The following is a 22,026-nucleotide window of genomic DNA, read 5'->3' on the forward strand; positions in this document are numbered from 1 at the left end:
ATTTCTCTTTTATAATAAGTGTGTACATTGCTTTGATGAAATTATATTAAATAGGTAAACAAAAACAATAAAATTCTAATAAATGTTAACAGAAAGGAGAAGCAGAGATTAACTATAAGCCCTTATAATGTCTCAATAGTGGAGCTTAATCACTCTGATCCCATAAAGTAGAGAATAGCAACACAGAGAATCAGGGAAAGGAATTTTTAGGACATGCAGACACCATATACTTACTTAACTAAAAAAATTTGCCTCCGTTCAACTACCTAAATTTATTCAGAGGACCTAGGTATCTGGATGGGGTACTAAAAATAGCTATTAACTGATAGTAATATAGTTCAAAGTCCAATTCTCTAAGAAGATTTTGAGGAATACATCATACAAAACATAGTAAGAAGGAAACTGGGTAACTATAACATAAGACATCACCATCCATAGTACACCAGGTTCATGCCAGGGTTACCATGATCAGATCAGAGGAAAGTTTAGAAAAGATCGCCCTCTAGAGGCATGTCTCATTAACCATTTAAAATCAAAACCCCCACATCACTCTACTCAGTCTATGCTTTGCCAAAGTAAAAAAAGAAAAAAAAAAAAAACACAGAGAAACAAACAAAATATTTCATGAACAATAAAAGGCAAAACAAGAAATTTCAGGTTAGCTTCAATTGCTAACTACCTTATGTGGCATCTATTTTAAGGGAAAACTTTCAGAGAGAAAAAAAAATGAGGCATTTTCTAAATGAAACAGACAAAAAAAATATTCAAATAGAGTTTAACCAGTTTTTATAGCACCAAATTGTAATCTATAATTTAGAGACAATATAAGAATTTTTTAAAGATACTCCAGAGAGCCCTAACCGGTTTGGCTCAGTGGATAGAGCATCGGCCTGCGGACTCAAGGGTCCCAGGTTCAATTCCGGTCAAGGGCATGTACCTTGGTTTCGGGCACATACCCAGTAGGGAGTGTGCAGGAGGCAGCTGATTGATGTTTCTCTCTCATCGATGTTTCTAACTCTCTATCCCTCTCCCTTCCTCTCTGCAAAAATCAATAAAATATATATATATTTTTAAAAGATACTCCAGAGATAATGTTATTTTTCTCAGAAACTATGCTATCGGCACTATCCTCTCAATTTTGCTATGAACCTAAAACTGCTCTATAAAATAGTCTATTGAAAATTGAGCTCTTTTTATTTAACAGATGGTTTTTTCAATTAGTCCTTCTTAAATGAAAGCATCTTGTTTCAGATCTCACTTTTCAATCCACTTTCCCAAAGAAATCATCTGCTCTAAGAAACAATAGGAAGTGACATAAAAATATTTAAATATGTATGATTTTGTGTAGAGTACAGCATAATGTCATAGCAACATTTTTTAAAGGATGATAAAAGAATTTATAAGAAAATAAATTCACTAGGAAAACTTTATTAGGCTTAAAAACAACCAATTAAAAACAAAACTTCATCTGAGCTAAAACAATCAAGTACATGTAACCAGTAAAAACCCAGGTACTAAACTAAGATAGCCTAACAGAAAGAGGTTTATCCATTTAACATGTATATACTATATATACTCTGTGTCATATGAGGCATAAAATTTAAAGCAGAGCTACAGTACACATGATTGATTTTTCTTGGCAAAAATTAAAACATACAAATGGAAACTTCAATCCACAAGTAAACAGAGATGTGGAAAGAGAAGTCAAGGAACATCACATTCTTATTGATTGTCTTAAGTAGGTGAAACTATATAAGGCTGAAATGTGTGGTTGCTTTGTATTTACAATTGTGATGTGGTCTGTATCAAGAAAACTACTGATCAACAAAAGTAATTACAATAAACCATCAAATAAAGACTATAAACAGAGTTTCTGAGTGGTTAAAAAAAAAAAAAAATGCAGCACTCAGATGCTAAAAAGAAAAGTGATGCTACCAGCTATTTAAAAGCACTTTTACTAAAACATGGAGCTTCAAGTCCAAGAAGGTCTCAACTACTTCCATTTGGAAGAAGCAGAATCTGGAATTCAAATGCCAGAAGTCATGACTCAAAGATGACTCCTACCCTGACGATCAATAAGTTAATGGGAAAGGAGACGCTTCCAGGAACTCTGGGGAACTGTAGAAATAAATCCAAAATCCCTCTGTTAAGTCAATGGAAATAGCAGGAAAAAACAAGTTCCTTAAAAGCCCTATCACAGAGTACATGCCATATTCTTGAATCTAAACTGGAAAACTAATTTGCAAAATAAAGGAATGCAAAGGCTCAAGAATAGGTGGAGTAATTGGAAAAACTACACTTCCTGATGTGTGAATTCTAAATGAGCAAAAACATATGAAAAAGAAAAAAATTATACTACCTTCAGTTTTCAGTTTTGTGTTGGTGTCTCCATTTCAGAAACAATGTTAGAAGTCAACTTATCAATACAGTGGGGCCTTGACTTACGAGTGTCCCGACTAACGAGTTTTTCGAGATACGAGCCATCTCTCGGAGGTTATTTTGCTTTGAGTTGCGAGCTAAAATTTGGGTTACGAGCCAGCTTCAGATACCCCACCGCTAGTTGGCACAGCAAACGTGACAGTGAACGCCACAACATCAGCCCAGCATCACGTGTCATTGTAATGGTGAAAATTGATTTGACATACGAATAATTTGAGTTACGAGCTCCGTCACGGAACGAATTAAACTCGTAAGTCAAGCCCCACTGTACTGAGTCGAAAATGCTTTTAAAAAAAAAAAAGCAAGCCCTGGCTCAGTTGGTTGGAGAATGGTCCCATACACCAAAAGGTTGCAGATTCGATTCCCAGTCAGGGGACATACCTAGATTGCTGGGTTCAATGCCCAGTTGGGGCTTGAATAGGAGGCAACCGATTGATGTTTTTGTATCTCTGTCTCCCTCTGTATCTCTCTAAAATCAATAAAAAACATATCGAGGAGTGAGAATTAAAATAATAAAATTTTAAAAGTCTAAAATGTGTATATAATAAGGTCACAATTATATTTTTCATTCACTCATTATCCAGTGAATAATTCATTTATTTGGTTTTCTGGATAAGAGGCACTATGCAAAAATAAGAAAAAGTACTCAATCCTATATATATCCTCAATAAAAACAATATTGATAATGATACTAATCATAGCAGGTAAACATTTACAGAGTACTTGACATGTGCAAAACACTATTCAAAGTGCTTTAATCCTCACAGTAACTAAGGTAGGTAATATTATTTTCCACATTTTACAGAAAGAAGGTTAAGGCACAGGTACAACAACAGGTACTAGTCACTCTCTTCTCTCATATGTGACATAAAGTATACCAGAAATCCTGATGGCCCTACCCTCAAAATATAGCAAGAATCCACCCTGGGTGGTTTGGCTCAGTGGATAGAGCGTTGGCCTGCGGGCTGAAGGGTCCCGGGTTCAATTCCAGTCAAAGGCACATGCCCCAGTTGCAGCTCAATCCCCAGTTGGGGGCATTCAGGAAGTAGCCAATCAATGATTCTCTCTCATCATTGATGTTTCTATCTCTCTCGCCCTCTCCCTTCGTCTCTGAAAGCAATAAAAATATATTTTTTTAAAAAACATACATATAGCAAGAATCCAATTACTACTGAGAATCTCCACTATAAACAACTCAGTCCAAGCCTTGTCTTCTCTCACTTGGATTTTTGCAATACTCTCCTAACTGGTCTCACTGGGCTTCTACCCTTGTTAGATCTCCCTTCTGATCCTGCCAAAACACAGGCTTATCATGTCACTCTTATTCTCAAAACTCTCCACAGCTTCTCCATCTCTCATTCTAAGTAAAAGGTTGACATGATCTGGACACCTTTGCTCTCTGACCTCATCTTCTACTATGTGCTCCTACTATTATGACCCCTTAACCCTAACCCTAACCCTTGAACACTCCAGGAACATTCCCAAACCAAGGATTTTACACTAGCCGTTCCTTCTGCCTAGAACATGTTCCCCAGACATCTGACTGACTTTCATCCATACTTCCATCACCTCTTTGTTGAAATTTTAGCAGCTCAGTCTGGTCTGCTGACGAATTCTAATCTCAAATTGCAATCCTCCCCAGACATTCCCTATTCCCCTTCAATTCTTTATTTTTCTCCTTAGCCCATAAAACTATCATCTTTCTTTCTTTTTTCTTTTTTGGTTAACCCTCATTTTTTTCCATTGATTTATTTTCTTAGGGAGAGTGGAAGAGAGAGGGAAAGACAGAGAGAAACACTGATGTGAGAGAAACACATCAATTGATTGCCTCCTGCACGTGCCCCAACAGGGCCCGGGCTGGAGAGAAGCCTGCAACCAAAGTACGTGCCCTTGACCAGAATCGAACCCAGGACCCTTTGGTCCACAGGCTGACACTCTATCCACTGAGCCAAACCAGCTATGGCTATCTTTCTTTCTTTCTTTCTTCCTTTCTATCTTTCTATCCTCTTTTTTATTCATAGCACTCCACTAGAAAGTCAGCTCCATGGGAAGAGAGACATGTTCCTCCTGTCCACTGCTATATTCTTAGAGCTCAGAAACAGTGCCTAGACATAGTAAACTCTAACTAATGGTTGATGAATAAATAAATGTATCTTAAAGATGTTAAAATGAACAGCAATGTTATCATGAATAAAAATATCTTCATTCTGACAAGTAATGATTTAAATCTAAATTGTTTTATTGGGGGACAAGGGGTGTGGAGGGATTAAGCAAAAAAGAGAAAGAGCCCTGACTGGTTTGGCTCAGTGGATAGAGCATCGGCCTGCTGACTCAAGGGTTCCAGGTTCGATTCCAGTCAAGGGCATGTACCTTGGTTGCGGGCACATACCCAGTAAGGAGTGTGCAAGAGGCAGCTGATCGATGTTTCTCTCTCATCGATGTTTCTAACTCTCTATCCCTCTCCCTTCCTCTCTGTAGAAAAATCAATAAAATATATTTTTTAAAAAAGAGAGAAAGAACTCATGGACAATGACAACAGTGTGGTGATTGTGGGGGGTGAGAGGGATGGGTGGAGGTGGAAGAGGGTATAGGGGGGATAAATGGTGATGGAAAACAATAAAACTTAAAAATAATCTAAAAAAGAAAAAATTGTTTTATTAGAAGAACTTCTAAAGATGTTTGGAAACTTGGCTCAAAGCCCTCGAGTCTACATTTTACCAAATACTACACAAGATACAAAGACACAAATACAAATAAGGCCCTGTCTTCATGGAAGTCGATCTAATAGGCAGACAGGCATGTCCCCGAACAACCAACATGTTGTGATATAACAAAATATGTTCAGAGTGTCACTATGGAGGCTGCTATAGATGACACACATCCAGAGATGTTTAAGAGAGGCTAAGAGACAAAGTGATAGTTTTAGCTAGAACACAATGAAGTAGGGTTTTAATAAGCATTCAAGAGGGTAACAATTATTTCCAGTAGAGATAAGTATACAAATAGGAAAGGTGCCAAGGAAATTAATCCATGTGGCATATTCAGGGGAGGATACAGTAATCCAGGTGTGGTGGGACAACAGCTAGAAATAGGATGGGAGCCTCTCTAACCTTCTACAAGGATATTGAGATACTGAAAGATTTTAGGCAGAAAAGTGGAAAATAACCTTTATGATTAACAAAGGAAAGGTCTTAGGATAGTAAAAGTGGCTGGGTAGGGGCTACTAAAACAGATGTGGTAAGAAAAAATGATTGAGTCCCAGCCAGTGTGTTTCCGTGGTTGAATGTGGACCTGTGAGCCAGGTCACAGTTCGATTCCTAGTCAGGGCACATGCCTGGATTGCAGGCTCAATGAATGCCCAGTGTGGGGCATTCTCTCTCATCATTAATGTTTCTCTCTCTCTCTCCCTTTTCCTTCCTCTCTAAAAATCAATTATACATACATACATACATACATACATACATACACTATGATAGGTCAGATTATTATGACTACCCCATCAATACTTTGTTGGGCCACCTTTTGCCTTCAATACTGCGGCGATTCTTCTTGGCATTGACTCCACGAGATGTTGAAAGGTGATGTGAGGAATCTGACACCATGCCTGATGAATAGCACTGTCCAGTTCCGTAAGATTTGATGGTTGTGAAACCAGCTGCCTGATGGCTCTTTTAACTTTGTCCCACAAATGCTCAATTGGATTGAGATCTGGTGATTGTGAGGGCCACCTAAGCAAGGTAAAGTCTCCCTCATGTTCTTGGAAGCACTCCTGCACAATATGAGCACTGTGGCATGGCGCATTGTCTTGTTGGAAGAAGCCATCTCCACTGGGATACAACCATCAACATGATAGGATGAACTTGATCAGCAACAATACTTAGGTATGTTGTGCTATTCAAACGTTTATAATGGTCTGGCCCTCTAGCAACTTCAGCGCGAAATTATAGCTAATTTGCCTACAAACGTCAGGTGGTCATAATAATCTGACCACTCTGTGTGTGTGCGTGTGTGTGTATATATATATATGTGTGTGTGTGTGTGTGTGTGTGTGTATACATATATGTATGTATGTATATGTATATGTATGTATGTATATGTATATGTATATGTGTGTGTATACATATATACACACACATACATATATATGTATGTATATGTATGTATGTATTAAATAAAATACATAAATTAAAGTAAACCAATTATACTGAAGTATAGTTATCAATACAGTTAAAAATTGAATTTTGCTATACAAGTAATAAATACTAAAATCAGTAATAGTATTACATAATATATAGTAATTTCAAAGCTATAAGTATAAACAATATTTCAAAATATCAGTAACTCAAAATGTTTCAAGATATCCAGTTCATGTATATTGTGATATAAAACATCTGCATTTTTATTGGTGACAATGTCGCAAGTACTACTAATATTACTATCTTGTGTTGTCTATATTCACAATGAAAGGAAACATTTTTGGTTAGAGGATAGTAAACATAATGTCATTTCTTTCATATCCATGTCCATGGATCTTAAGAAACACTCACACAGACTAAGGTCAAAGAAATAAGAAAGAAAATGAAGGACATATTTAGAGAGAGTATGTTTCAAGTAAATAAACGTCCTCTGTTATGTAAAATAATGGCAAGTAGATAAAATAATCCTAACCCACACTGGACTGACTCCAGAGAGTAAAAAGGAAATATCCCTATATCAACTGTTATTTAACAGTTTCCTTTAGTTTGCTAAAAAGAGCACAAACAACGGTAATAGCACCAAGCATGATTCATTTTCAAGATGAATCCCTCCCTGTTCAAAGTTTACATTGTTTTTGACCAGCATCAGACTGTTTATCCACACAAACTGTAAATACATCCTTTTTAGAACTAACCAACAACAATGCCCATTTTGTTTTGACATGTGAAATACAAAGAGAACATGAAGAAAAATGACCATCACCCTAACGTTGGTGCTTTGAAAATAAGGAATACTACACAGAGTAATGGGGTGAAATTCCAACACAATAAAAATTTTAATAGGTGTTATCAGGAGGAAAATGCCTTCTGAAATTCCCTGCTTTCAAAAGAGAATGCTAAGTATAGCAATCTGTCAAACAGTCTATCATCTCCTCTCTTCTGGTAGCTTTAGGGAAACAATGAAGAGAGCTGTGTGCAATAAAGCTGAGAGAAAATAGTATATTTTGACTCAGAAATCCAAGTATTGCTCTTCAACTACATGTTCTTTTACAAATGACAAACCTTAATTGATTGGCACTTTGCACCCTTCAGCAAAAATATAATCTTAGGAATTTGTTCACAGTTATTTGATCCCTATCTTTTCCCTTGGACTAGATGATACACAGGGCAGAGATGACAATTTTTTGTGCATGATATGCCCAAAACCTACAATGGAACCTGGTATGGGGTATGCTTACTAGGGAAGGAAGAATAGGAAGGCAAATGAAGCTCAAAAGAATACTCTCTGGAGATGTATAAATGTAAGGAATGTAAACCTTATTTTTCTAACAATACATCTGGTCAATCTACCTACCCCACATGTACACTGAATCTCTTTCCATAAAATGTTTAGAATTTAAGTAAAGAAAAATACTCAACACAAAGAGAAAGGTCCTCAAAGAACAGATACTGTCGCCTAATTATATGACAAAATATTTATGCCATAAAATGTAATTAATTATGTAAGTAAAATTCCTTACAAATGGCAAAAAATACAAATAGCACATAGCTTTCAACTTATTTTAAAATTTGAAATACTTTTTTAAATGGCTGTTTTCATCCAGGATTGATTCTGAAAGATTTCTGACCTTGAGTCACTAATTAAGTTAACTACACATGAATAACTATTGCTATAAAAATAATAGAGCCAAAACATAAAACATCATGCGAAGAGAAAACAAAGTCCCAAATTTTTTGTTACAACCCAATTTCTCCACAGGGTTCCATTTACCTGTGTTTTTCAGGCTCTCTTGAAACGTCCTACAGAAAATGCATTTCTAGGATTGCTTAAGTATTACAAAAGGATATGTATTCAAGAAGAAGTTAAAACAAATTAGGATTAGAGTATAACTAAAAGAATTGAAAAGAGGTACTCTAATATTCATACATACATGTTTGTATCAGCACCATTAACAATAGCTAAAGGATGTAAACAACTCAAATGTCCATCAATGAATAAAAAATATAGTATATATATAAAATGAAATATTATTCAGCAATAAAAAGGAATGACGTACTGATACATATTATAATGTGGTTGTGCCACAGGAAAAGAGCCAGAAACAAAAGATCCACATATTGTATGCAATATGCAATATCCAGTTATATGCAATATCCAGAACAGATAAATCCAAAGAGATAGAAAGCAGATTGGTGGTGGCTAGCGACTGGGAAAGAGAGGAATGGGAGTAACTGTTTAATGAATATTCGATTTTCATCTGGGATAAAGAAAATGTTTTGGAACCAAGAAGAAGTGGTGGTTTGCACAACTAAATTGTTAACATTTAAATGGTTATGTATGTTATATGAATTTCAGATCAATTAAATAGTTTTATGTAGTAACCATTATCTCTCTACATAAAATCCCCTACTCTTAAAAACTTAAATCAGTCATGTGTCAAGGAGAATCTGTAATACTCTAGAAAAAGTGTCATCTAATGTCATAAAATATTTTCAGTCATTCTGGTGGGAATGAAAGGGTATAACCACTCTGGTATTAACAACCAAGGTCAAAGTTTGCATACATTATAGCCCAGCATTTCCACTCAAAAATGAGAACATATTTGGACTAGAAACCAAATAAAAAAATTTTCACTGCCTCATTATATGTAATAACCCCACACCGAAAACTCTCCACATATACATCAACAGTAAGTAGTTCAATTCCTGGTCAGTACACATGTCTGGGTTGTGTGCTTAATCCCCAGTAGAAGGCATGCATGAGGCAACTGACGGATGTTTCTATGACTCCCTCTCCCTTTCTCTCTCTCTCAAATCAATAAAAAGATATTTTAAAAAGAGAGAAAGAAATCAAGTAATCAAGTAAACCTATAAAGAACATGAATTAATCCCATGAACATGATGCTAAAGCTGAATATACCAAAATATACCATTCTATTATTCCACTTATATGAAAGTGAACAACAGTATCTAAGGATACTTCCTTAGCAGAGAAATATTTTTAAAAAGTAAGAAAATGATTACCATTAAGTCAGATTCATTGTTTACTTTTATAGAAAAGGAGCACAAAAGGGGCATTCTAGTAATGTTTCATTTATTGGTTGGGGTGATAATAACATAATTATTTGCTCTAAGACAAATTATCGAGCTGTACAGTTGTTGTTGTTTTTTCCTTTCCTGCAACATACTGGTAGAAATCCCACAGAGATGTATTTTAAAATAAAAAACAAATGCTGCTCTAAAATACACATGACTCATGACCATTCTTCTCCAACAATGAATATGAATATAGTTAATGAACTATATATAGTGGTGTTGGCTTTGGTTAAAAATGAAGTTTTCTGGAAAAGATCTACAGACATGAGAGTCAATCTCTAAATGTATGAATATAGTCTCAAACTTCATATTCCATAAAAATAACACAAGGAAATCCTTACATACTGGAAAATTTAGGGAGGTAAAGTCACGTGATAAAGACTGCCATTACTATATTGGCTTCAATTAAATTATTTAATAAATTAAGAATGTCCCAAAATGAGCCTAAGACCTTGTCTTTGCATGAACATATTAGAAAAAATGGATTTGTTTTTGTCCCAGACCTTGAAAATTAAGGATAAAGAGAAGAAGGACTGAAGGGTTCAGTGGAGATAGATAGAGATAGAGATAGAGATAGAGATAGAGATAGAGATAGAGATAGAGATAGAGATAGAGATAGAAAATCAGGTTTACAATCAGGTTTACCGTGCAGAGTGATCCGGAAGGGCTGCTTGAGAGACCCGGAACAGGGCTACAGCGACCTCCTTGCTTAGATGTCAGTTCTTGTTCAATCTCTTCCAGCCCAGCACTTTTCTGGAAACGGCTCATACGATTCACGACTCGTGGCGACATATGTGTTCTCACACAAGGCTGGCCACCATAAGGGTTGATTGGAAAAACATGGGACGTCCCCCGAAGAGTACTGACCACAACCCAGCGACAGTCATGGCTGAAGCAGATGTCTTGTACCTAGAAATGAGATATGGGAAAACAGAGACCTGATTGAAACTACTTACATTAAGAGCATCCATCACACACACATCACCAAATATGAATAGAAATACGTATCTCATTACCAAATATACCTAAGATCACGTTATAAATAAAATATTTTATTTTACAGATGAGTTTCATAATTAATAGTGATCAAAACTCCATATCAGGGATTTGATAAGATTTAGAGTAGGAAATTCTATCCCTTGCTGCATAGAGTGGCAAGTCAATAAACAGGACATATCTAGTTTCACCCTACAGAGTTATAAGAAAAGACATATGGAAAAAAGAGAAAAGATATATGAGTCAGGTTTATTACTCTAAATGAATTTGCCTTCTAGAAAGCATAAACTGGTTAAAATAAAAATACACATCTTATAATGTAAGTGAGAAAATTAACCCAATCATTCACTCAACAAAAATTCGTTGGGTACCATGCTAATAAATACTAAGAACACAGAGGTAAATAAAAAATAATCCTTGGGCTCACGGCCTACCAAAAGGAAAAGACACATAAGAAACTTGTGAAAATATAATATGTAAAAGTGAAATAACTATCTTATGTATAAGGCACAGTGGTAACAAAAAGAAAGGAAATATATGAAATCTGGTGAGACATGAAAAGGAGTTGGTGAAGGTGGATGGTTAGAAGTGGCACAAAAAAACATTATCTAAATAGCTATAGATTATGGAATTGCTCTTTGAAATAGGATATACTTACAAAGAAAGGAGAGAAGGATATTTCAATAGAGATATATCAGGTATATCACATATTCCATTTTAGACATAAATGCATAGACATAAAATGGAAATGATGGGCAACTAGTACAGTATGTCAGGAACAACATGAGAGTCAGCAAGAGAGAGCAGGAGGTGCCTGGGTTTTAAGAAATAATGTAGTCAAGATTTCAATGTTGGAAAGATGATTCTGGGAGTCAAATATAAGGAAGCAGGTTTGCAGTGGGGACAAGGATAGCTGAAGGAAAACTAGGTAGAAGCTGACTTAATAGCTAGGGATCCAGGTGGGGTGCTCAGGAGAAAAGGCCTCAAAACACTCTGACAACCCAAATGCCCATCAGTGGATGGATTTATAAAAAGATGCAGTATATACACCATGGAATATTAGTCAGCCTTGAGAAAGAGGACATCCTGCCATTTATGACATAGATGAACCTTAAGCAGAGAATGCTCAGCAAGATAAATCAGAGAAAAGGTAAGTACTGTGTTATATCACTTATATGTGAAATCTGCAAAAAAATAATCAAGCCTGTAAAAAACAGAGGGTAAAATGGTAGTTATCAGGGGATGGGTGATGAGGAGATAAGACTGATAGTACTTAAGGGCATAAAACTTGTAACAAGTAGTATATAAGCCAGGGGTCTAATGCATAGTATAATGAATATAGACAATAACAGTGAACTATAATTATGTAATGTGATAAACATGGCTACCATGGCAATCATAATACAATATACAAATCTGCCCCGCCAGTGTGGCTCAGTGGTTGAGCATCGACCTATGAACCAGGAGGTCATGGTTCAATTCCAGGTCAATGCACATGCCCTGGTTGCAGGCTTCATCCCTAGTAGGGGGTGTGCAGGAGGCAGACGATCAATGATTCTCTCTCATCATTGATGTTTCTCTCTCTCTTCTTTCTCTCTACTTCCTCTCTGAAATCAATGAAAATACGTGTGTTTTATTAAAAGTAAATGTATCAAGGTAACATGCTGCACACCACCCTAATGAGAAAAACAATGTACTGCAGTAATTAGCTGTTGTAACTACTCAACTCTGCCTTTCTAGTGTCAAAGTAGCCATAGAAAACATGTAAATCAATGACTGCAGCTATATTAAAAAACAAAACAAAACAAAAGCAACTTTATTTACAAAAACATTACATATATCAAGGCTGGCCACAGACTTGGTCTATGAAAAGTTATTCACTAATTTGCATAATTAAGTTAGCAAATTGAATTTACTAGTTTTATCTTGATACCAGATTAATGGTGGCAACTTGAACAAAATGCCTCCATTTACTTCTATACTTTTATACTTTTTAAAAAGCCAAGTAAGATTCTATACTGTTTTAAACATTTTTAAGCATATCCCTAAAAGGAGGACAAGTCACAGATACTTAAGATTTTCTACAATGACTTACTAATAAACTATAAGAATTTTCAATATTATTTGGTATTAGTTTCAGGTATACAGCATAATAGTTAGGCAACCATATACTTTAAAAAGTGTCCCCTCCAATATTTCCAGTACCTACCTGGGATCATACAGTTATTATAATACTCCCTATGCTGTCATTTACATCCCCATGACTATTTTGTAACTACCTATTTGTATTTAATCCAGAGGGACAGATGAAAGAGGTGGAGGTATTAAGAAATAATTGAAAAATTAATAATAATAATAATAATAATTTTCTACCGTACAAAACAACTGTCAAACAGTGCTGAAAAAAAGACCCCAGACAATGTAAAAGTATGGTAGAATATAAAATGTCTCTGAGTGGAATTTTAACAGGAAAAATATATGCATGTATTTATACATATAGGAATATATTAGCTTCATTACAACAATATGAGCTAAGTAAAACTCCTCTAGCAATCAATGAAGCCAACTTTCTCATATATTAGATCTTCAAGTAAGCCCAAGTTCACATTAGAATCTTGACTAATATCCCCAAAATACTCCGCAAACCAATGCTATTCGTATTCATCAAAGTACAAGTCTCTAAAAGAACCTCGAACCTTTAAAAAAGAAATTTTAGTCTGCTATATCAAGACAAGATACGCCATTGCTAGACTATCGCTAGACAAAAATACAAGGATAAACCCCAATTCAACCACATGCCTGTCCATTTCAATTTCTTTCAAAAGTAACACGTTAACATTATAATTAAAGAATCTCTTGAGAGCTGATAAATGTAACTCCCAGGAGTCCTAGAATTATGAATTAACAGTCATTCCACAACTGTTTTAACTCTGTACTCTGCCTATGAAAACTTTCACCTAAACTGACTTATAGAAAGCCAGTGAAAAGGAAATAGCAGGACAAAGAAAAGTGTAAATAGCACAGCAAGAGAAAAGAAACACAGTAACAGACAAATTTAATATCATAATATCGAATGCATTTAACACAAGCCAGAATCAAATATAGAGAGAAAAACATTTTAGGCTTATTGAGTAATTTATGTCCCATCACAGTGAAAGAAACTAAAGCATGTTATCTAAAACCGTTTTCCAAAACACTTATAATCAAGACCACTTCCTGATCTGTCAATGAAAAGGAGTTTCCCTCTTTCATTTTAAGAATACTTCTGATATGAGGTGGTGCTAACAATCAGTATCAAGGCAGGAAGACAGAATTCCACCTAAATGCTTACTTAGGAAACTGCTATTAGAGCACCGAGTCTGCTCCATGACCTTGAAGACACGTTAGGGGACATTAATGAGCAGAGAAGAGTTGCTACATACATTGACTGTCAGTGGACTAGAGCAAGTTTAATCCTTTGAATAACATTACAGAAGATAACAGGTCACCTACCATAAAATACAAAACGATATAACTGTTAGTATTATCAAACAAGTTGGGTGGTTTTTCATAGATCATTAAAAACAAGAAATCTCAGAGAGAAGGCAGGGGTAGGTGGGTGGGTGGGTGGATGGGAAGAGATCAACCAAATAACTTGTATGCATATACAAATAACCCATGGATACAGACAATAGGGTGATGAAGGTCTGGGGGGGTGGGAGTGGGGACAGGAGTGGGCTAGAAGTGGTCAATGGGGGGAAAGGGAGGCATATGTAATACTTTCAACAATAAAGATTTAAAATAAATACATAAATAGATTATACATAAGGGCAAACCAGTAGTAAGAAGACGGCATCCTCTGCATTATTTATAGGCCTCAATTTGGGAATATTTCTAGTTAAGATTTTCTCATCACAAAACAGGAGAGCTATAAGAGAGTTGTATCTCTGATTTAGCTCTGCATTACTAAATATCATGGCAAATAATATTGACCAAGTCAGGCAATATTATACTTTTTTTTGTAATATGGGTCTACTAGTGAGAAACATGGAATCCTTTTTGTAGAAGATAATATTTTGCTTATTTGGGACTCTAAGCTAGTAATCAAATAGATTCCAATGCTCATCTGAATTATCTGAATTTTTTAAAATATCATTGATATAATAATCCAAAAGAACAACATTATATAGCAGACAAACACACACGGAACCATTTTGTCCACACATAAATTGTATAATTAACTCACAAAACAGGTTAAATTCAAATTACATATGAAACAAGAATATTTGAGCACTAGAATTATTTTTTGTGTGTTTTATTTTCTTTTTCTGTTATTTTTTTCTCTCTTTTGAGCACTAGAATTAAACGTCACTATATGTAAGCATCTAAGATGCAGAAATCAGCATCCTACAAGTCTCTACATACATCCAAAACCCAATTACCTGATATCAGTGATAAAAATGTAGGGTTATTTTGACATTCTAAAATCTAAAATCCATATTATAATTCAATAGCTATGGAGGGATGGAAGAGACATGGCAGAGATATCTGCAATATTAAAACACTTGGATAATGACTGTGGTACAGTCTGTAATATGGAGCTAAAAAATATAATAAAGTGACCAGAAATGGCAGTTCCCCCAAATCCATATCAAACCTTAAGTCAGCAGTTCTCAATCTGTGAATCACAACCATCGGAAAACACATATAGCATATCAGACATTTACATTATAATTCATAACAGTAGCAAAATTACAGTTATGAAGTAGCAACGAAAATAATTTTATGGTTGGGGGTCACCACAACATGAGGAGCTGTATTAAAGGGTCGCGGCATCAGGAAGGTTGAGAACCACTGCCTTAAGTGATTATAGAAAAGATTCTTTTTTTAAAAGAAATGAAGTAACTCCTGAAACTAATATAACATTGAATGTAAACTATAATTTGAAAAATAAAAACATGAAGTAATAGCAATGATTGTCCAGGGTGTGAGCAGAGCAGAAGATCTAACTGGAGAGGGCAGGAGGAAACTTTCTGGGATGGTGAAAATGTTCAGTATCTTGACTGAGGTGATGATCATACAAATGTACTGAGTGGATGGCAAATCAAACACCCATCTCCAAACTTCACTCCCTCACCTGACACCATCAAAATGTTTTCCCGGCCTCTCTTACAGTAAGTGTTGACATCATTGTAATCAGTCAGTCAAAAGCAGGATTCTGGAAAGTATCCACTTTCCCGATAAAAGGAATTAACATCACTGGTGCTGCCCTTTCTCCCCCACCTTACTGCCTGGAATTGAGAAATGATGTCCAGAGCAGTGGCAATACATGAGAGAAAGAGCAAAAATGTCACTGCTGAGCAACTGTACCAAAACCGGCAGCAGCCTTCTTGTAAAATCAGAAAAATAAACCCTGATTTTTTTAAAAGCATTGTTAAATGTGATTTTGCTTCTATAGCCAAAGACATGCCTAATGACTCAAATAGCAACTACCTCAACCCTCTTAAAGAGAAAGAAAACACCAAAGCAGAAAGACCTTAGATAAAAATTCTCAAATCCCAGACTTCAAAAATACAACTAAAAGACAAAACAGACATCATCCAGAACCACAGGAAGGCTGGCTGAGTGGAAATTCTACAACTAGAAGGAAAGAGAAAAGCACACTGAGACTCAGAGGAGCTGCGGAAGTAAAGTGCAGAGGTACGGAGGCGCATGCGGAAAGGGCTGGCAACAGAGGACGCCGGTGTCTTTTTCAATTGGGAGGGAGTCTCAAGCTCCCGATGGCCCTGACTCCAGTTCCGGGCGAGTCTCTGGGGACCCAGACTCATACAGGGAGAAACTGGACTGTCTGGCATCGGGCGGAACTCAAGGGCGGCTTTCTCTCAGACGTGCTTGCAGCGACTACCACGGGACACTGAGACCCAGGGGCCTCTTAGGGTAGGACTGAGGATCAGACATAGCTGTTTGCTCCCCCCTATTGATTCCCTGAGACCCCGCCCCACCCAAGCTGTGCCCAGAGGCTTTTGAATATGAATGGGCTGGCCCTTTGAGATCTAAAATTACCTAACAAACTGCAGCTGGGTCAGAGAGACACAGAACATCCAAAAGAGGGCCAAAGGCCCCACAGCAGCTTGCACTGCTTCACAGCTGGGCCTCATCTGGGCACCTCCAAACCCCAAACAAGGAAGAGGAATCTGCAGATCTCTCCATAGCTCCTGCTGGGTAGCCTCAGGCAGAGGCTAAATTAGCACCTCCTTAAAGATCCAAGAGCCCATGTATCCCGTGGTCAGATTGGGACCATCCAGATTACAACTCCTCAAATCTACAAAGGACACACTCAGGGGGCAGACTCAGTGAGTACCAAAGCCCTACTGAAGCAAGACTTGTCCCATAAGGGTGTCTTCAGCACAGAAGTTCTCCCACTGTAGACACAGCTGATTCTCACAGCCAATTGGCCTGGAGGTCAATTCCTCCCAGTGATACCAACAACAATCAAGGCTTAACTACAACAAGACTGTGTACACAGCCCACAAAGGTGTGCACCAAGAGTGTCCACCTCAGGTAATTGGGGAGGCTGAGCCACTGGGCCCTATAGGACACCTAGCACACAAAGCCACTCTATCAACACAGGGAAGGAGCCAAAATGCGGAGACAAAGAAATAGATCACAAATGACAGAAATGGAGGAAAGCAAACTACTGGATATAGAGTTCAAAACCATGGTTATAAGGTTTTTCAAGAATTTTCTAGAAACTGCCGATAAATTTAGTGAGACCCTCGAGGATATGAAAAAGGACCAAATAGAAATTAAGCTTACACTGACTGAAATAAAGAATAATATACAGAGATCCAACAGCAGACAAGAGGATCCCAAGAATCAAGTCAAAGATTTGAAATACGAAGAAGCAAAAAATACCCAACCGGAAAAGCAAAAAGAAAAAAGAATCCAAAAATATCAAGATAGTGTAAGGAGCCTCTGGGACAGCTTCAAGAGTACCAACATCCGAATTATAGGGGTGCCAGAAGAAGAGAGAGAGCAAGATATTGAAAACCTATTTGAAGAAATAATGACACAAAACTTCCCCTACCTAGTGAAAGAAACAGACTTACAAGTCCAGGAAGCGCAGAGAACCCCAAACAAAAGGAATCCAAAGAGGACCACACCAAGACACATCATAATTAAAATGCCAAGGGCAAAAGACAAAGAGAGAATCTTAAAAGCAGCAAGAGAAAAAAAGTCAGTTACCTACAAGGGAGTACCCATAGGATTGTCAGCTGATTTCTCAACAGAAACTATGCAGGCCAGAAGGGAGTGGCAAGAAATATTCAAAGTGATGAATAGCAAGAACCTACAACCAAGATTACTTTATCCAGAAAAGCTATCATTCAGAAGTGAAGGTCAGATAAAGAGCTTCACTGATAAGAAAAAGCTAAAGGAGTTCATCACCACCATGAAATGCTGAAGGGTATTCTTTAAGAAGAGGAAGAAGAAGAATAAGGTAAAGATAAAAATTATGAACAACAAATACATATCTATCAACAAGTGAATCTAAAAATCAAGTGAATAAAAAATCTGATGAACAGAGTAAACTGGTGAATATAATAGAATCAGGGGCATAGAAAGGGAGTGGACTGACAATTCTCAGGGGGGATAGGGGTGTGGGGTATGTGGGAAGAGACTGGACAAAAATCGTACACCTATGGATGAGGACAGTGGGGGGGTAAGGGCAGAGAATGGTGTGGGAACTGGGTGGAGGGGAGCTATGGGGGAAAAAAAGAGGAACAACTGTAATAATCTGAACAATAAAGATTTATTTTAAAAAAAATTCTCAAATCCCAGAGTACTATACTTTCAGAAGCCTATAAGAATGACAATCAAAACCATAAACATAAGTCCTTTGTAGCAATTTTATTTACAACTAGAGGCCCAGTGCACGAAATTCGTGCACAGGGAGGAGGGGTGTCCCTCAGCCCAGCCTGCACCCTCTCCAATCTGGGACCCCTCAAGGAATGTCTGACTGCCCATTTAGGCCCGATCCTGGTGGGATGAGATCAGGCCTAAACGGGCAGTCAGACATCTCTCTCACAATCCAGGACTGCTGGCTCCCAACTGCTCGCCTGCCTGCCTGCCTGATTGCCCCTAACAGCTTCTTCCTGCCAGCCTGACCACCCCCTAACCACTCCCCTGCCGGCCCAATTGCCCCTAACTGCCCTTCCCTGCTGGCCCGGTCACCCCTAGCTGTCCTCCCTAGCCAGCCTGGTCACCCCCAACTGCCCTCCCCTGCAGGCCTGGTCTCCCCCAACTGCCCTCCGCTGCTGGCCCAGTCACCCCTAACTTCCCCTCCCTTGCCAGCCTGGTCGCCCATAACTACCCTCTCTTACCAGCCCAATTGACCCAAACTGCCCTCCCTTTCAGGCATGGTACCTCCTAACTGTTACCCTAACCTGCTGGCCTGATCGTCCACAACCACCCTCCCCTGCTGGCCATCTTGTGTCCACATGGGGGCAGCCATCTTTGACCACATGGGGGCGACCATCTTGTGTGTTGCAGTGATGGTCGATTTGCATATTACTCTTTTATGAGATAGGATAGCCAAAATATGGAAGCAATCTAAGTGTCCATCAATAGACAAATAGATAAAGAAGACATGGTACATATATACAATGGAATATTACTCGGCCATAAAAAAAGAATGAAATCTTGCCATTTGGGAAAACATGGATAAACCTAGAGGATGTTATGCTACATTAAATGTCAGACAGAGAAAGAGAAATATTATATGATTTCAAGTACGTGAATTCAAAATAACTAAATAAATAAAATGAACAAACAAAACAGACTCATAAATACAGGGAACAAATTGACATTTGCCAGATGGGAAAGCGGATGGGGAGATGAATGAAAAAGGGTAAGGGATTAAGATGTACAAATCATGGGGATATAAAGTACAGCATAGGGAATATAATCAATAATCAATAATATTGTAATAACTATATATACTGACATAAGGGTAACAGACTTATTAGGTGATCACTTTGTAAGTTATCTAGATGTCTAATCACTGTCATGTACCTGAAACTAACATAATATTGTATGTGAATGGTAATTGAAATTTTTTTTAAAAAATTTTAAACTAGCCAAGATCCAAGCTATCAGACAAGGTTGTGTTTAATGAAAACTTACACGAAAATACAAAAAAAAAAAAAAAGCTATTTGCATAAGAATTAAGTTCTAGAGTCATTCCCAACCCACCATTTCAATAATTTTACCTTCAAAATTGATTAATACACTTTCATTGAAAATGCTGTAACTCTGACTATCACAAGGGTAAGAGCAATAAAAGTTTGTTTCGGAATAAGTTACTTAGAATGGAAACATGGTAAAGACTGATAATCTCCACATATCCTCTATCCCATCTGCTTACTCCCTGCACCTGTCAATTCTTCACATTCATTCATTTATTTATTCAATACGTATTTATGGAAAGCCTTTTACATGTTTTGCACTCTTCTAGGTGCCAGAAATTCAAAAATGAGCTAAATTAAGCAGCATGCAATAATCATCTGAACCAACAATTACACTCTTGGAAATCTATGCAAGAGAAATGAAAACATATTCCCAATAGCCCAAAACTGGAAACAGTGCAGGTGACTGTTCACACGCACCGTCAATATCCCAGTTGTGATTATACTCTACTTTGGCAAAATGTTACCATTGGGATAAACTGGGTTAAGTACACATGGGATTTCTTACTACTATTTCTCACAAGTACATATGAATCTACAAATTATTTCAATAAAAATCTGAACTTAAAAAAGTGAATGTGATGCCTTGCAAACAACACAGAGCCAGCAATCCTAGTATAGCCAGCTCCTGCTGCAGCCTGAACTTGAGGGGAGATGAGGATGAGGGCTGGCCCAAAATGTCAAGGACTTAGGCATTAAACCAGGAAGTGTTAGGAATGGGGACAGAAAGAAGGTGCCTGCCATAGCAGGATGCTCACTGGAGGCTGGCAATAGTATCACTGCCCAAGTGGGAAAAAAATTTTTTTAAAAAGCCAATCCTCCTGGCTGCCCCCATAGTATCTGCAGGCTACCTTCCCCTGAAACCAACATAGGGGATACTGTGACCACTGGCAGCTGTCAGTGGAACAATTGGCCTGCGCACAATAAACACATTCGTCCATGTGTTTACACCCAATGAGGTGTAAGCAGAGTCCACAGCGGGGAAGAGAAGCTAAAGTTATGTTGTGGGTATACTATATGGTAGCTTATGTTGTGAAAGTATAACTGGTATTAATGGCTTAACTGATTGTACTTACACACTTGTGCCATGTAGGCTGTGGGACAAGCACACAACTGACTTCTAGTTCCTTCCCATGTTATACAATTAAGTCCACAAAACCCAATGGGAAAAAGTTTAGGTGAAGACTTAATGGCTGAAGTACTCAGAAGTGCTAACCCAGTCCAACACCGCCACCTGCCTGATCCAGCAACCAAGTTCGCTTCCTTTTGTAGCGGGCAGCTACTGAACCACTGGCCCACGGAGGCTTCCTGATTTTCCAGACCCACACTCAGAGGGCTCAACTCAAATTTTGATCATGGACACAGTGGAAGGGCCCAACAGGGCTTGTTAGTCAAATGGGAATGGCTGTTCTAGAGTATGTTCCTGCCTGGCCCCAGCAGCATCTCATTTTTACAGTGACCGCATCACTCACTCCACTGCCGGAAGCAATGCCACTGGCTCCACAGGCCCCTTTCCACAGAGCTTCCTTTAAATGACGAGTTCACTGATGGCTTGTATAAGATGAAAGGGGATGGTGACTACTGGCTGGGGCGCAGCTATACAACCCCAACAAAAACATGGGCAGGGGAGGAGGGGTAAATGTAGGGACTTAAACAGCACGGGATAATGGAAAGCTGCCACCTCTGCTTTAATTGGGGGTCACTATAACTGTGGGCCAACCATACCCATTTGTTTATGTATTGTCTGTGGATATATCTGTGCTAGGATGAATTTTATATTATGAGGATTACATCTCAATAAGGGTAATGTTTTGGGAGGAAAACTAACAAAAATCAGGATCATGGGTTGCCACATTTAGCAAGTAAATATATAAAAAATCCAGTAAAATTTCTATTTCAGTAAAAGCATAAGTAGGCAATATGAGACATTTTCATACTAAATTTGCTTGTTTTCATCTGAACTGACCATCAAATACTATCAATTAATAATGCTAAAAAGCTAGATTCTATTCCCCTTGGGAAGGAAACATACGAGTCATATTTTGCAGGATCACTCTGATAAAGTAAAAGTAACA

At 37.6% G+C, this 22,026-nt stretch overlaps 1 protein-coding gene across 1 annotated transcript in view; it reads right to left on the reverse strand.

The window, feature by feature from the left end:
- The window catches only part of BCAS3 (BCAS3, microtubule associated cell migration factor), a 454,972-nt gene that overhangs the window by 300,898 nt on the left and 132,048 nt on the right, over window positions 1–22,026 (reverse strand). The window contains exon 14 of the mRNA XM_023756742.1: window positions 10,376–10,640. Coding sequence (XP_023612510.1) covers window positions 10,376–10,640 — 265 coding nt within the window. The remainder of the gene's footprint in view (window positions 1–10,375; window positions 10,641–22,026) is intronic.

This window comes from Myotis lucifugus, unplaced genomic scaffold (genome assembly GCF_000147115.1).
Source record: "Myotis lucifugus unplaced genomic scaffold, Myoluc2.0 scaffold_99, whole genome shotgun sequence".
NCBI classification, from domain to species: domain Eukaryota; kingdom Metazoa; phylum Chordata; class Mammalia; order Chiroptera; family Vespertilionidae; genus Myotis; species Myotis lucifugus.